This window comes from Leguminivora glycinivorella, chromosome 19, assembly GCF_023078275.1.
Source record: "Leguminivora glycinivorella isolate SPB_JAAS2020 chromosome 19, LegGlyc_1.1, whole genome shotgun sequence".
NCBI lineage: Eukaryota > Metazoa > Arthropoda > Insecta > Lepidoptera > Tortricidae > Leguminivora > Leguminivora glycinivorella.
Genome location: NC_062989.1, coordinates 9,297,785 through 9,315,754, shown reverse-complemented (window position 1 = coordinate 9,315,754; position 17,970 = coordinate 9,297,785). Strand labels below are relative to the sequence as shown.

General features: G+C 36.1%; 1 protein-coding gene across 1 annotated transcript; it reads right to left on the bottom strand.

Annotated features, from left to right (window-relative positions):
• Positions 1-6,609: 6,609 nt before the first annotated feature.
• LOC125236432 lies at positions 6,610-16,941 on the bottom strand. The gene is made up of 6 exons (XM_048143235.1): positions 16,710-16,941; positions 12,511-12,664; positions 10,944-11,064; positions 9,651-9,785; positions 7,748-7,961; positions 6,610-7,190 (listed from the first exon to the last, which is right to left on the bottom strand). Exons 1-6 carry the CDS (start codon positions 16,885-16,887, stop codon positions 7,039-7,041), a joined length of 954 nt encoding a protein of 317 aa, XP_047999192.1. The 5' UTR covers positions 16,888-16,941; the 3' UTR covers positions 6,610-7,038.
• Between the last annotated feature and the right edge of the window lie 1,029 nt (positions 16,942-17,970).

Sequence of the window (17,970 nt, the reverse complement as noted above, 5' to 3'; positions counted from 1 at the left end):
TGTTTTCATTTATCCTTAAAAGGCTTAAGGAGTAGGTATTTTAGGATAGATTTTGTTGACATTTATTAAGTATTTTGAGGATTTTTTTTCTTCTTTCTATGGTACTATTGATGACGATGACGATGATGAGATAAAATAAGATATTCGGACTTTAAACTTTAAAATCGCCTTCAATAGAAATTGTCAACAATGTGAACAAACCATTCTATAAAATATCAATATTCTAGCACAATTTTATTATTTTAAAGGTGGAGGATCATAATGTGATATGAATTGATTAAATAAATAACACATGGATTTAGCCAGTATCTGAGTTAGAATGGAAATTAAAGACATTTTGACTACAAGGTTTGTTTACATTGTTCACAAATTCTATTGATCATGACTTTAAGATAATGTTACGAATGTTACGACACGATGTTCATACGTTGAGTTATCGTTGAGTTTTAAATACATTAAGGTGCATTCGGGTAATTCCGGTAGTCGTCTAATTTCGAAAGTCGCATAAAAATCACCATTACTTCCATCATATCAAGATTCTCCTTTCGGAATTACCAGAGCATTTCCGTCATTCCTTACATACGATATGGATCGGGTGTCTCAGTTTTATAATTGGCGTTCAAAAAATTGTTCGAGGACTTTCGATTGATTCATGGAACACGGCGGATCGTCCTATATATTTTTACTAGCTTTTTTCCGGGGCTTCGCCGCATACTAATCTAATCTTGTTTTTCCATACAAACTTTGGACCACCATGTCACCCCTTTAGGAGGTATTTTGAAAAATCCTTTCTTAGTGCTTTTCCACACATTATAAAGACGGTTTCGGCTGTGCGTAGATATGTCAGTCAGTCAGTTTCTTCTTTTATATATTTAGATTTTTTTGCATTCTGCGGTTTAATGTACTTACCCTCTTTCAAAACTTAAATCAATCGTAATGAAATTTGAGAATCTGAATAACAATGAAATAATCTGTGTCGGACCGTTTAGTTTTTTTGGCTGATTGTCATCAATTTTTAATACCATACCTTTTTTACTCCATAATCAATAATGCCGGTTTTGGAAATGTTTGATGGGCTCTAGCGTCTTTTCAAAATAAAAATATCAAAAAATTCAAAACGGTCCGACACAGAAAAAAAAAATCTGTATTGAAAAATCAATTGCTCTATCTTCAAAAACCCGGGAGGAAATAGTCGAGAGCGTTTGTATGGAGAATTGACCCCTCCTGTATCGTCTTAATTACTGTTTTGTACATTTATGTAATTTACTTGACATTGGCAAAGTGCCTTGGTAGCAGGAAGCCATTTTTATACTGAGTAAAAAAATCGTCACTTTTGACACTGACATGTCCAAAGCATCGTAACATTTACTTAAAGCTAAAATTGCGCCATCTATGTTGTATCTTCAACTAACATTTGACTTACCTTAGTATTATCAAGAAAAATTTAATACTGGACTGACAAAGCCCATACCAAAGACATATGTAACTCCGTATAGACAGGTAGTCTAAGAAAAAAACGTACCTCAGTACCATACAGAAAAAGGTACGGTGGCCTAGATGGCATTACACCTTTGGGGTACGCTCAGCTAGATGGAGCTAATATTAATATTTGACATTTTAAAATATATCAAGCTAGGAATATGGGCCAAATTGTCAAAACTGAGGTTCAAAAGTTTAAAGCCTGTGTCAAGAGATGGCAGTCTATGCACTGTGATTACACATTTTACTTCGACAGTAACTCTCTATAATACTCGATCCTCTTTGGCCCATACAAAAAAAGTGTACCCCTGAAATGAATGGGCCTTTTAGGCTTAAAACTAGATGGCGCTCTTTCTCAGCCTAAAATTGGCCAAAATCATATTTGCTCCAAAATATTTTTTATGATTTTATTTTTTTATAAGAACAAATGACATATATTTCTTTATTTTAAAATCATCATATCACGTCAATAAACATTTAAAAAAAAAAATTTTAGGCATCATCAGTGTAGTTATATGATAGTAATAGGTGGCGTTAATAAATAGACGTAAGTACCATTCTCAGTATGAAGATTGTAAAACCTTTATAAATCATCCTTGATATTATCTTGTCCTTAGTCGGACGCCTTTGGCGCCCTCATACAGAGAGTGAATGCGTTTTCACATTATCCGATCCGATATCGGATGTCGGACCGATATCCCATACATTACCGGCGCCATCTTGGATTTTTTCCCGTGAAATCCTTCCGACATCCGATATCGGATCGGATAATGTGAAACCGCACTAAGGCGTAGCTAAATGACTCTATACTCCTGTGATTCTAGGATTGCAGAATACCGGGATTAAGTATATTACCCTACAACTTTTTAATCTGCGACTAACTAATAAGGTGGCTGTCAGGTTTGCAGATCGCGAGTATCTCAGTTCGAGTCTTGACATTTATTTCAAGTAAGTTTGAATAAAGTCATGTAGTAGGATCATGTGCTCTGCCTACTCCCTTATGTGAAACAGTCGTTATTTTAGGTACATATTCGCAACAGTATTTTAAGAACAGGCATTAATAACAATCTATATAAGTAGTTGGCGGCATAGCAAATGGGAGGATCCACGTAAAATAAACGTGAGTCACGACTTCATTGCGTGTTTATTTGAACTACAGCAGCAAATTAAAGGATCTATAACCCATATATGCCCATAGGGTCGTTTTCGACGTTTTCCCACTGCTGAAAACACGCTAAAATAAGTAGAAGAATGAAGTTGTCACCTCAAAAAATAGGGAAAAAATAATCGTCACTACTTTGAAAAAAACTTGTATCTTCGTCTGTCAATGAAATAGTTATTTGTTATATGTACAAGGGGGCAAAGTTGTGTTTTGAAAAACGAGCATGTGAAAGGATTCTATAGTTGAACCACGAGCGAAGCGAGTGGTTCGAGAATAGAATCCTGAACTTGCGAGTTTTTTAACACACGAGAAGTAAAATACATTTGCACCCGAGTGTAACACAAAACTTTTCCCCTCACTATAGCGAGGAAACTACAACGCAAAAAATGCGTTTATCACTGCTTCCAGTAGTTCCACAGGTGGTAAATCATCTTTATTACTAGATTCACCTACGCGTTTAAAATCACTGCTTCCAGTAGTTCCACAGGTGGTAAATCATCTTTATTACTAGATTCACCTACTTTTATCAATTTTAAAGCAGTTAATTTGACTTTATTCAAGGTCAAATTACTTTACCCACTAGTGGATAAAATGCGTTTTTACCCGCTGGTATTAAATGACAAAACACGTGTTTCCGAGCTAGTGAGAGGAAAAGAAAATTGTAGTATGTATGGAATGCATATAGACTTACTGCGTTTTAACTGAGGAGCAGCATGAGATACGAGATTTTTTCAAAGTAGTGACAATATATGTGTTGGGCTCATAAATAAATAAATAAATAGATATTGGGGGACACCAGCTTACACAGATCAACATAGCCCCAAACTAAGCAAAGCTTGTACTATGGGTGCTAAGCGACGATATACATTACTTAAATAGATAAATACATACTTATATACTTTTATTACGCGGGCGAAGCCGCGGGTAAAAGCTAGTAGAAAATACATACTTATATACATCATCCATGACTCAGGAACAAATATCTGTGCTCATCACACAAATAAATGCCCTTACCGGGATTCGAACCTGGGACCGCGGCTCAGCAGGCAGGGTCACTACCGAGTGAGCCAGACCGGTCGTCAAATGAACATATGGGATATATCGGGAAAGTAACACTTATTTAGAGATAGATTATTATTTGAACTTGCGTTGCGAATAAATGGAACATGCCATAAAACCGTGACTCATGTTACTCTTGCAAGATCTTGCCGCGGATTCACCAAATGACAATCGATTAATTTTATGTTGTATTGGCGTTTGCCGATGTGTAGATGGCGCCTACGCTAACACCCTTACTAGATTGGCAGGCATAGGTCATAATAAAATTAAACTCATTTATAATATTAAACTGTCAGTATATTTATTTTACCTACATTCTATTATTAGCTAACTTAATAAACAGAGAAGCTTTAATATTTAGCCCTTTCAAACTTTCAGTCAAAGAAGGTATACCTAATAATAATCTCATTTAAAATGATTAGGCATATATTTAATTCACTGTATAGTAATTTAATTTCAGGTTTGAAAGATCTAATTTTCACCACCCCCTTTCTGCCCGTGTGGTGATGGGTTAAGAATTTCACCACCCCCTTTCTTCCCGTGGGTGTCGTAGAAGGCGACTGTGGGATATGGGTTAAATTGTGGCGTAGGCGAGAGGCTGGCAACCTGTCACTGCAATGTCACAGTTTCATTTTCTTTCAACCCCTTATTTGCCAAGAGTGGCACTGAAACCTGAGTAGTTTTATGTGCTCTGCCTACCCCTTCATGGGACACAGGCGTGATTGTATGATTGTATTTATGATGTATGATATGAAAGATCTAAACTGACAAAATTATACCGTAAAGTAAACACAAAAATAATAACAGTATATTTGTGCATGTTATTATTAAATAAGACCAAAATAAAACAAACAATTTCATATCTAGGTATTTAACCCTTAAATGCATGACTATGACAAAGATTTATTTAATTTGGATTTTGACACGCTGTCAATAGAGTCAAAAATGCATATATACATCACTATGCATTTAAGGATTAACAGAAAAAGTGACGGTCTACCTTCCATACAACCCTTGCCTCTATTTTCCCGTCTGGATGTGTATGTGTATAGAAAATATTTTTGCAAATTTTTGTATCTACTATACCATGCCTCTAAATTGGTACATACATTTGAATTATTATTTAATAAATTGTAAAATTGGTATAAAAGAAAAAGAGAGATTTTACATAAAAAAATATATATTCACAAATTTTAAAATATCTTCTAAAATACAAACTTCGTGGCCGTCAAAATATCTTATAAAATGTTCCAATTAATTGATTTTTAGGGAGGAATAGAATAATTATATATATGAAAAGGTGATAATATCACGATTATCTTCCAACTTCGACTTAACACAAACATACACATTGCTTTAACGTCAGCTTGAAATACTTAAGAAAATTATCGAAATAAATTTAAAAACAGTAAACAAGTATGTACATCTGATAATCATGACATGACTAAGATATTTACGCAAATACATTTGCGAAGATGACGATCAGCGTACCAGATGGAGGTTGAACCATGTTCATCGTGGGCACTTTGACCATAATACAAATACAAGGTTACTTTACCAACCAAACCTATATAAATTTCTTCCATTTACAGTTTTTTTTTATTACACGTCGGTGGCAAACAGGTATACGGCCCGCCTGATGGAAAGCGGTCACCGTAACCTGCCTGCCTGCCTGCCTGGACGCCTGCAACTCAAGGGGTGTCACATGCGCATTGCCGACCCATTAGAAATCGATTTGTACTCAATTCTAGAAAACGCTACTGTGTTATACAAATTTTTTTGTTTAAAACGTTTAGTGTTGTTTTATGTAAATCAATGAATTGGTTTTTCACAGGTGACTAAGTTACCTTGTCGGGTCAAAGTACCCTTCTGTTACGGAACATAGGATATGTAATGTATATTATTTTGACGTATTACTTTACCTGTCATCAATATAAATTGAATATTATGTAACTCTCAAAATAAAATATTGAAATTCTTCGTAAAACGAAATGTTTATAGTCTCTAAAACATAACATTCCCAAAATGCATAAACTTGAACTCGTCGTGGTGTCATAACTCATAACATAACATAAGCAGGGAGCGTACTTTTCGTGCCGATGACATCAATTTGACGTCACGCTCCATATAGGGTGATCACAAATTGTTTTATTGTAAATTATTAATCATTAGTCATCAATCATTTTAAGTTATGAATTTCTTTGCATGGTAATGAATGCAAGAAGGATGGTGTGCTTTACGTTAGAGAGAAATTCTTTTTCTACGTATTTATTGTAATGTTAATAAATACTATTTAATTAAATTTATTTATAAAAACAAATCAAATAATTTTATTCATGTTTCACATTTCAAGTAGGTATTATTTATGCCACATGTAAATGGACTACTGTATTTGAAGTAATTTGTACACGATTAAAATGATTGACGACTAATGATTAATAATTTACAATAAAACTATTTGGGATCACCCTATACGGAGCGTGACGTCAGATTAATGTCATCGGCATGAAAAGTACGCTCCCTGAACATAAGTAATAGTTACAAATTATAAATTAAGTTCTGTGATCACCACATAATACCCAGATTTCAAATTAATGATCGCTTCACAAAATTATTATTAACCATTACTTCGTTAAAAATAAAATAAAAAACAGATATAACATATGCAAATGAAACCTTATAAAAAAGAAGATCTTTCGATAGCGAGGTGTTTCAATTTAAGGTATCTGAATACAGCGTTACATACATTATAGTTGAGACGACTAAAAAAAAATTTGTTCGTCAATTGGATTATCAAAGAATATTAGACACGTATTTTTTCTTTTTTCTCGTAAACGAAAAATTACGACGGTACAATGCGTTGAAGTTTCGCGTGACGTCACGCCTAAGTACAATTTTTACTTAGAAGTGACGTCACATCAAGCCTGCAGCATCAAGTATTTTTTTATTAATTAGAAAAAGCGAAAAATATGTTCAGTATTTTTGGACGGACTAAACAGAATGCCATTTTTTTATGTAGTCGTCATCCCTATTCTTGGGTGCAATCAGCAAACTTATACATGCATAAAGTGAAATTATCATACGGCATTTATCATACCCTTTATTTACAAAGTTTAATTATAAAGAACAGGAATCTATCCTGTATTCTATGTGGAGGTCCTATCATCAATTCGGTGACCCTTTATTGTGTGTGTTGGTATATAATTTAATCTATATCCGTATTTTGATTATGCTAATTATATCATATTGCTAATCTGGCATTCTTCTAATCTGGCATACTAATAATGTGACATTCTGCATTTCTGACATAAAACGTCAAAACCTTCTGAAATTCTGATTCAATCAACGCTCAAAGTCCTAAAAGAACCAGTCATTGCCATTTCTTCAATGGTGCTATCTTTTGGTTTCTTCTTCAGATCAACCGTAGATTGCTGAATATCTCTCATGTACTCCATATGCTCCTTTGTACTGAGTTCTTCAAGGAAATTCTCTGAAAATTTGAAAAATATATGATTAGTTACAAAATTATTTTCATATCGAACATAGGATATTTATTTTTAAGCTTAGGCATTCACAATTGTGCCACAAAAAAAGTTACGAGTTTAACTTAAGTTCCTGAAACTCATTGAACAGTTTCATCTTAGAGTTCCTGAGGTCACTATGAGGTTCCTGAGATCAGGGGCTTTTGCCAAAATGACCATTCCCATTTTTGCTACAGTCTTAATAGTCTCAGTAAAAAGGACATCGTTTAGCATTCGATAGGATTTAGCATCGCGACCTCCTGTTAAAAATGACAGCAAATGATCTACGCCAGTTATTGTGGAAAAGTTTCGCTAATTTTTATCTGGCAGACGCATTCGTGCCGTAGTAGACGGTAGCTGCTCCGAAAGCAAAGCACATTAATGCTGGAGTTCCGCAAGGTTCTACGCTATCCCCGCAGATTTCTGGACATCAATGACATGTCTATCGATGACAAAAATACTGATCAGCATATCAATAATGGGCCGTAAGCTTGTTTTACACCATGTAGTATAAAAAAAACCCTACCCATCATTTCACTCAAAGGCGCAGCATCACCACCAAGGTCAGCCGGCAAGATCTTCTTAGGAATGAAATCATGAAGGCTGTCATAATTTCTGTGTACATGAATCCGATCGCCAATTTTCTTGCTTAAGACTTGCTTCATTATCTTAATCAGAGCATCAGACACCTTTGATGTTGTCACCAGGTGGATGCCACGAATACGCATGCCGTATCCTTCCTGTAATCAAAATAAGGTTTAATTATAAGGCGTTTAACGAGGATCTACCCTCATAGGGTAGAAAAAGAATTGTAGAATTTTTCAAAGAGTTGACATAGCGCATGATACACCTGGTAGGCCGTAAGAACTGTTCAATTTACTAAGCGGACACACTAAAACATCTTTAAAATTTGTAATTTAAAAACTATTGATAAACAGTTGACGGTGACGACATTAGAAAAGCTATCATCGTCGATCGCTACATAGTTATTCTTCCATAGTTAATTATATTTCACGATGCAGCGTATTACTTTGAACGATCACAAAGCAATTTTGCACAAATGGTATACTGGAAAGTGTTCTCTGCAAAAAATCGCAAATATATCCAATTTTTCAAAATCAGCGGTGTTCCAAATCCAGCGGTTGTTAAAATCGTAAAATTATCTATCGGTTCACCAAATTGTAAAAAAAGTAGGCATTCGTGTAGGTACTGTTCAAAATGTAAAAAAATAAATAATATAAAGACATATAAGAAGCAGAAAATGCAGAAGAGAAGTGCAGATAACAAATTGCGATCCAAAAAATGATGCGGAAAATTGTATAAAATGTTGCTAAAGAATAAATCTCGTTGCATTTTAATGAACGACAAAACGTACGTCAAATTTGACTATAGTACATTACCGTGGACCCCAGTCCCACAATGACGTCGTAGGAGAGTATGTGCCAGATGAGGAGAAAACCATAAAAATGGATAAATTCGGGAAAAAAGTACTTGTTTGGCAGGCAATCTGTTCCTGTTACTTTAAGAGTGTATCTTATTTTGCTACTGGTACTATTGGTGGCGAAATTTACAGAAAAGAATGCATTCAAATACGATTTTTTTGTCATCTATCCGATACATTATATCTCTCCTTTGTTTGGGCCTGATTTAGCAAAGTGCTCACTATGCTGGTCAGACAGTTGAGCTACTAAAACCAAAAAACATGGAATTTGTTCAAAAAGAAGCCTATCACCAAATTGTCCAGATCTCTGATCTATCGAGCGGTACTGGACCAATGTTGAGACATACTTACGAAAGAATGTCTGAGAAGATATATTTTTGATGAATTCAAACGAATGTGGTCTGCAACTTGCCGAAAAGTAGCAAGAAGTGATGTGCAGGCAGGCACTCATGCGTTGTATCCGTATAAAAGTCCGAAATTTTTACCGATGATACTTAATTAAGTTATTTTTTCATATTAAATATTATCTATTACGTTTGTTGTCGTTTTAATAACATTCAGCTAAATAAGATGTTATACTATGCAGAAAAAAATGCTTTTTTTAAGTGTCCGCTTAGTAAATTGAACAGTCCAGTCGCTGGTTTACCACTTTTTATCATATTTTAGTAGTATAGGAGGAGGAGGAGTAAAATAGTACATTACGATACAAGTGCGGAAAAGAGGAAGTTAGAAACGTGGCGGTAAGTTAAAAGACGGCCGAAGGCAGTGTTCTAAATCAACACTCCCTTCGGTCGTGTTTTAATTTATCGCCACTCGTTTCGAACTTCCTTTTTTCTCACTTGTATCGTAATATACTATTTTGCCTTATTTAATAGTTCTAGGAGAACTGAAAGTAAATTACGTAGTAGTAAAGTCTTATCCATCAGCGTTTGGAGATGTTGTCACCTAGGTCTACTAATTCAAGTTATGCGATTATAATATTACGTACCATATACAATGAAACCATTTGCTGTATTTGTGTAGGACTAAGGACGGCAATCAAATCCAACAGATTTACATCCTGATAGTCCAAGACTATGATGAAACCGCTGGGGTAGTCGTGCACCTTGCAATATTCGCACACCTGAAATAAACATAAATTATAAGTAAGGAAAGGATTTATTATTATTTATTACTAGCTTTTGCCCGAGGCTTCGCCCGCGTATATTTTGAAACTGCGGATTGTTCTATACAAGCTTCCATGCCCCATTTGAGAGAAGTGGGGCGTTAGAAAGAGACAAAACCGGCCAAGTGCGAGTCGGGCTCGCGCACAAAGGGTTCCGTAGCAGCAAATATAATAAACTTATTATGTCAATTTATACACCTGCCAAAATTACAGTTAAATCAACCTATCTCAAAAACTATAAGAGATACTTTGATCAAACCAAAAATCGTTGAAAGAGTTAATTAGCATGCATCACCTCTATTTTTTTTAGAATTTTATACCCCGTAGTTATAAAAATAGAGGGGGGACATACTTTTTACGACTTTGAGAGCTGATATCTCAAAAACCGTTCACTTTAAGAAAAATGTTTTTTAGAAAACTTTATATCATTTTAAAAGACCTTTCCATTGATACCCCACACGGGTATGTACATCGAAAAAAAAATTTTCATCCCTCAGTTACATGTATGGGGGCCCCACCCCCAATTCTTTTTTTTTACTATTTAGTGTCATAATTTTGTAGCGGTTCATACAACACAGACGGACAGACGGACAGACGGACAGACGGACATGACGAAACTATAAGGGTTCCGTTTTTGCCATTTTGGCTACGGAACCCTAAAAAGTAGTATGTCACTCTCCATCCGTCAACTATCTCCACTTAAAAAATCACGTCAATTCGTCGCTCTGTTTTGCCTTGAAAGGCGGACAAACAAAACGGTCTCTCAATTAATTATTAACTTTAATTAATTATAACACAAGTTAATTATTAATTTTAAGAATAGTCAGTTTAACTTCTTAAAAAGGAAAACATAAATTATGGTAATATATTTCGATAATGTTTTTTTAGCATATTTTCAAATTTATTTGGGTAAAGCTGAAAAAATGGTAACGGAATGGAAAAAAATCCTTGGGGCCCTTTTTTCTCCTATTAGGATGGAAAGAGCTCACGATTCTGAGTGGAAACCACATCAAAATTTCCAAAAAAAATGGAGGGCAACTTTAAAAAAAAATGGGCCTGTTATGTACGTGTGTATGTATAACTGAATCGTGTATACATGAGTGTTGGAATACTTACAATGATAGAAAACTTTATGTAAGTTAAGATTAGATCAGCTTGCAATGGAACGTTGCTATTTAATTTAAATATGTTTATTCTGGTGTAGTCTTCTGTCACGTCTGGTAGAATTAAACTATTACTGAAACAAAAAAAACATTACCATATTAGCATAATATTTGTGCTTAAGTTTCATTATATCCAGATGTAGGAAATGTTAAGAAGTGCTTTTTGCATTAAACTTTACTGTTTTTTTTTAATTAAAAATAAACGTTTCATGATGTTATTATCTGTCGGTAGATGTCGCTATCTACATCATCGTAAGTGCATACCTTGATAATATAAACAAAGAAATGGAAATATTTGTGAGAGTCTAGAAGAGCCCAGTTGTTTAAGAGTAATGAACGGATTCCTGGGTGGCTAGCCGAATGGCACAATCGCTCACGAAACGCTCACGAAACGAAGCGCTAGTAGATATCTATCTCTATCGCGCTTGCGTATTGGCGCGACAGAGCCAGCGGCGTATCGCTTTCGTTTGGCGTCGGAGAAATGCCATTACCAGGCCAGGCCCCGTAGCCGAATGGCATTTCTCCGACGCCAAACGAAAGCGATACGCCGCTGGCTCTGTCGCGCCAATACGCAAGCGCGATAGAGATAGATATCTACTAGCGCTTCGTTTCGTGAGCGTTTCGTGAGCGATTGTGCCATTCGGCTAGCCACCCTGGGTACGTTAGGTCGTTACGCTCACGAAACGAAACGCTCGTAGATGTCTATCTCTATCTCCTCGTGCGTATTGGCGCGACAGAGATAGACTACCTTTCGCGGCGTTTCGTTTTCGTTTCGCGTCGCAGAAATACCGGCTACGGCATTGACATTCCTGGCATGGCATTTCTGCGAAAGGTAGTCTGGCATTGTCGCGCCAATACGAAAGAGTTTCGTTTCGTGAGCGTTTTTGTGCTACTCGGTTAAATACCCTGAGGGTGCGGGATCAAGTTCCACCGGACGCTATACGTTTTACCTTTTTAGGGTTCCGTACCTCAAAAGGAAAAAACGGAACCCTTATAGGATCACTTTGTTGTCCGTCTGTCCGTCCGTCCGTCCGTCTGTCAAGACCCTTTTTCTCAGGAACGCGTGTAGGTATGAAGCTGAAATTTATATCAATTACTCAGGTCTACTGTCCCTTGAAGCTGTGAAAAAATCAAACTTCTAAGCCAACGCAATCAAAAGATACAGCCGTTTATGCCGCAAATTTTCGACACTTGCAAGGGAATCAAAACCTACAGGGTGCTTCCCGTGAACTCAGAATCTTGAAATTTGGTACGAAGCAACGTCTTATAGCATAGATAAAGGAAAAATTACGAAAACCATAAATTTTTAGTTACATCACATAATATATTTTTTTTTAATAATTTTAACCTTACTACCCATTTTTTTGCAATAAAAATACCATAGTTATGACTCGATTGTCGTAATGAACGAACTTTGTAAACCTTGCAGGTTTGTACGGAACCCTCGGTGCGCGAGTCCGACTCGCACTTGGCCGGTTTTTTTTTATATAAAACTTCGATATAATATTTGGTATACTTACAATGTTTTAAAATTTTCTTTGAAAGAGTTGATGTCAATGGCTGTGAAATACTGGGGCCAGATTGTTCTGTACGTACATAACTTGTCGATTCGCGATTTAGCTCGTTCCACGGAACCTTTGGTAGTTATTAGAAGTACTTCTAAATAAGCATCACCTGTAAAAAAAAGAATCAGTTTAGTTCCTGTTTAGAACTAATATTATAAATGGGAAAGTGTGTGTCTGTTTGTTTGTTTGTCTTTCACGGCAGAACGGAGCGACGAATTGACGTGTTGTTTTAAGTGGAGATAGTTGAAGGGATGGAGAGTGACATAGGCTACTTTTGTCTCTTTTTACCCCCACTTCCCTAGAATGGGGGGGGGCAGAAGTTTGTACGGAGCATTACGCAATTTTCGAATTTGACGCGAGCGAAGCGCGAGCAAAAGCTACTATATTTTGTCAGAAATACACTTCATATTAAACACGTGTATCGCAGAAATAAAACCAATATAACAGTCATTTCGCATAATAATTTTATGATCCAAGCACATTAAGTTGTTCTACGAATAATATTATGCAAATAGCAGTCCGTCAAAACATTTGCTATCAAGTACATAACTACTCATACTTATTCTCCTAAAGTTAACTAGAAGGATCCCATTAAGGTGTAAGTTTGCCTTTGTCATATATTATTGACGATATCTGTGCCTCTTGTGTTTATTTTGATGTACAAGAAAGCTCATAAATCTGTAGGTACAGTCAGCTGCGAAAGGGTATGGAGAAATTATGAATGAATTCATTGAGAAATTCGCTATCCACTTTTGTAGCTGACTGTACATAATAAAGCATCATCATCATCCTTGCGTTATCCCGGCATTAGCCACGGCTCATGGGAGCCTGGGGTCCGCATTGGCAACTAATCCCAAGATTTGGCGTAGGCACTAGTTTTTACGAAAGCGACTGCCATCTGACCTTCCAACCCGAAGGGTAACTAGGCCTTATTGGAATTAGTCCGGTTTCCTCACGATGTTTTCCTTCACCGAAAAGCGACTGGCAAATATCAAATGACATTTCGCACATAAGTTCAGAAAAACTCATTGGTACGAGCCGGGTTCGAACCCGTGACCTCCGGATCGAAAGTCGCACGCTCTTACCGCTAGGCCACCAGCGCTTTTAATACATAATAAAGCACATAATAAAGCATTTTAATTTTAAACACTTACTAAACGTCACAAAATGCAGTGATATAATCTCTAATCTTCATAATATAATTATATCAACCTTGGTATCTTCTATCACGAGACATTCAAGCGTGTCGCAATCATAGCCGATCTAGCCGGTTATACTAACTTGTTTCATTTTTCCAGTTTTATGGGCCTTGACTTATCAATTTCAAGTTCGTGGGTTACTGGATCCAGTGAGATTTATGACAATTTTTGGCGATTAATATGAAAACATACTTCAAAATTGAGTATTGTAAAACATTTTTTGTATTTTAGTCTATGGAAACTTTCAAAAAAAGTCTCGAGTCTCTTCGGAAAGAGAAGAATCTTAGAATGTATGACGAACCATAAAAAAATAAAATTTTGAAGAAACCCCCGACCGCGACACAGCGAACCGATTTTCATGAAACATGGCTAAGAACATTCGCGACTTACTCAGCTTTCAGACAAAAAAAAACTAAATCCAAATCAGTTCATCCGTTCGGGACCTACGATGCCACAGACAGACACACAGACACGTCAAACATATAACACCCCGTCGTTTTTGGTCGTTAAAAAAGAAAAATTATACTGGATGTCTAACCTCAAATTAATCGAAGATTGTATCAGCTTGTGCGAACTAGGGGAACTATGTGACGATAATAGGTAGGTATATGTTTGTCGCAGCCGGATTATGTAATTGGGTACATTACGGCTAGTCGTTATCAAAAACGGGGCATTTTTGTAAAGCGGCAGTGCAACGATTAGAATTCAGGCTAAAAATTGACAGGTGAATCTCTTAACGGTGCTTAGTATAGGCAAAGACATATGTAACTCCGTATAGACGGATAAAGTCTAAGAAAAAAACCTCAAAGCCATACAGAAACAGGTACGGTGGCCTAGATGGCGTTACACCTTTGGGGAACGCTCGGCTAGATGGCGCTAATATAAATATTTGACATTTTAATACATATTAAGCTATGAATATGGGCCGAATTGTTAAAACTGAGCTTCAAAAGTTCTAAGCTTGTGTAGAGAGATGGCAGTCTATGCGCTGTGACTACACATTTTACTTTGACAGTAACTCTCTATAATGCTCGATTCTCATTGGTATAAGACATTAGAATAGTTATTTGTTACGACGAGTCTTGCGTGGGCGACGGTCGCGCGACCGTCGCCGTCGCGTCTCATACTTCCATATCGATAAGGTTTGATTTCGTATGCGTCGCATCGCCGTCGCCCACGCAAGCCACTACAAGGGGGCAAAGTTGTATTTTAACGCCGAGTGTGGAATTGAAAAACGAGCAAGTGAAAGGATTCTATAGTTGAAGAATAGAATTCGAGAATAGAATCCTGAACTTGCGAGTTTTTTAACACACGAGAAGTAAAATACATTTGCACCCGAGTGTAACACAAAACTTTTCCCCTAACTATAATAGCGAGGAAACTACAACGCAAAAAATGCGTTTATCACTGCTTCCAGTAGTTCCACAGGTGGTAAATCATCTTTTCACCTACTTTTATCAATTTTAAAGCAGTTAATTTGACTTTATTCAAGGTCAAATTACTTTAGCCACTAGTGGATAAAATGCGTTTTTACCCGCTGGTATTAAAGGACAAAACACGTGTTTCCGAGCTAGTGAGGGGAAAATGTAATTAGGTAACTTTATCGTGGAAATTAAATTAAAAGTTTATCTATTCAAAATAATTCCGCCCGCAATCTAATGCAAAAAAAACTCGCATCAAACGATCGTTGTATGTAATGTCAATGTCAGTACCTACATTGCTGTTGAGATTTCCAAAAAATAATGATGGGGCGAATATTAAGATTATTACACCTCTCAATTAATGTTAATACCAAAGAGGATCGAGTATTATAGAGAGTTACTGTCAAAGTAAAATGTGTAATCACTCAAGTACAACAGTGCCATCTCTTGACACAGGCACAAACAAACTTTTGAACCTCAGTTTTTACAATTTGGCCCATATTGTTAGCTTGATATATTTTAAAATGTCAAATATTATTATTAGCACCATCTAGCTGAGCGTACCCCAAAGGTGTAATGCTATCTAGGCCACCGTATCTTTTTCTGTATGATACTGAGGTTTTTTCTTAGACTTTATCTGTCTATACAGAGTTATATTATGTCTTTGGTTAATACTAATGAATTCCGTCTGGTTTAATATCTTGGGATTAGTTTTCAAAGTCCATAAATGCCGGGATAACGGAGGATGATGATTAAGGATTTCACATTGTATATAATACTTTTTTCCGCGCTTCGCTCGCGTTAGAAAGAGACAAAAAGTAGCCTATGTCACTCTCCATCCCTTCAACTATCTCCACTTAAAAATCTACCTAGGTTAATGTTACTGCTTGCTAAGCCGCTGGTCCAAATAATTACCATGAGATATGCTCACTGTGGTCCTCGATGGGTTATTGTGCCTCGACAGTTTTTGTTTTAAAATATTGATATTACTATCTATGGTGGGTTCCCTCTATTTGGCATAACTTTAATTGTCCGAAACGATTTTCGCATAACAGACTTCGCATAATCGATTTTCGCCGAATGTTAATTTGGCAGAAAACTTATGCCGATTGTTTTTATGAATAAAATTAATTCGCATAATTGTATTTGGCATATTTCTTAGAATCAGAATATCCACCCATACTAAATGCTGTTAAGAGAGTCGATTTGGTTAGGTTAGAACTGCGACCTCAACAAATAAAACATTTTGTCAAGAATTTCGGTTAGGTTAGGTTAGAACTGCAACATTAATATAGTAGTATTACCTATGATAAAAATTCTGCGTAGTAAATTTCCACTAAACCATGTTATGCAGAAATAATTTATGCATAAAAACCATCAGCGAATAACCTTTATGCAAAATGTATGGACAAAAATTAAATTATGAATGAATTCATTATGCGAAAGGTGATAAAGATTATGCGCCATTGTAAAATTTTGCAGCCGATAGTACGTTTTATTTCGATGTAAATTGAAAAAAAAAAAAAATACTTACTAAAATCTTTCTTGTTGAAATAATCTTGCTTATCCACCCATTCCCTTAGCAGTTTTATCGCTTCCTGCACTCTTCCCGGTTTTTCTAAATTGAACTGTTTCCGCACTTGAAACAGTTGGTCATGTTTGAACTTCAAAAAACCATTATTTGGCAATTCTTCAATAACCGTCACACCCATTTTGGCAAGATAATCCGAGTCCTTTCGCTAAACGTACTAAACGCCGACTGGCCGGTGTCAATGTTTGAAATATAATATATAACGTGACGAGTGAAAATATTTATCACATTTGCATACTAACCGCAACGAGGCTCGTCTACTCTTAGACAAGAAGTCGATCGATCAAGCGACGTTGCGTATCGTCATTGTGTCTCTCTATCTCACTTGTGTATGTAGTTGACAACATGAGTTACTTGGGTTTCTATGCAACCAGATGGTCGTGCGATAAATGAACATGGAGCCCTTGAAAAGTCGATAGGGATCTTTATTTTATCGTCTATCGCGCGACCATGCTAACCGTGCAGGAAATTTATTCGACACCCTTATCAAGGAAGATATAATAGCGGGACATACAAAGCCCACAAAAAGGCGTACCCCTGAAATGTATGGGCATTTTAGGCTTAAAACTAGATGGCGCTGTTTCGCAGCCTGGAAGTGGCCAAAGTCATATTTTCCACAAATTTATTACGATTTTTAATTTTTAAAAGAAAAATGCCATGCTTCTTTATTTTGGCGTTAAAAAATTGAGGTACGATTTTTAGCATGAAGATTGTAAATATTATAAACGGGAAAGTGTGTGTGTCTGTTTGTTTGTCCGTCTTTCACGGCAAAACTAAAAAAAGTTGAAGGGATGGAAAGTGACATAGGCTACTTTTTGTCTCTTTCTAATGCATGCGAAGCCGCGGGAAAAAGCTAGTCCTAACAAGAAAGAAAATTCCCCTTTTCTAAATGTATGTGTGAAACGATTTTTGAAATTAAAATAAATACATGATTTTAAATTAAAATAAATACAAATGATTTAACAGCGTCTACAGTGAGGGAAAACGTCTTTCATGACTACAATCCAAGATTAGGTACTAAGGGCCAATTTTTTAAAGTTGTCCACCAAACTTTTTTTGTCACATGGGTATTTTTTACGCGATTTATACTCAGAATCGCGAGGTCTTTCCATCCTGATAGGAGAAATAAAAATGTACCAAGATATACATACATTTTTCAAATCTTGCATTACGTTAACCATACAAAATGTATGAATAAATGGTA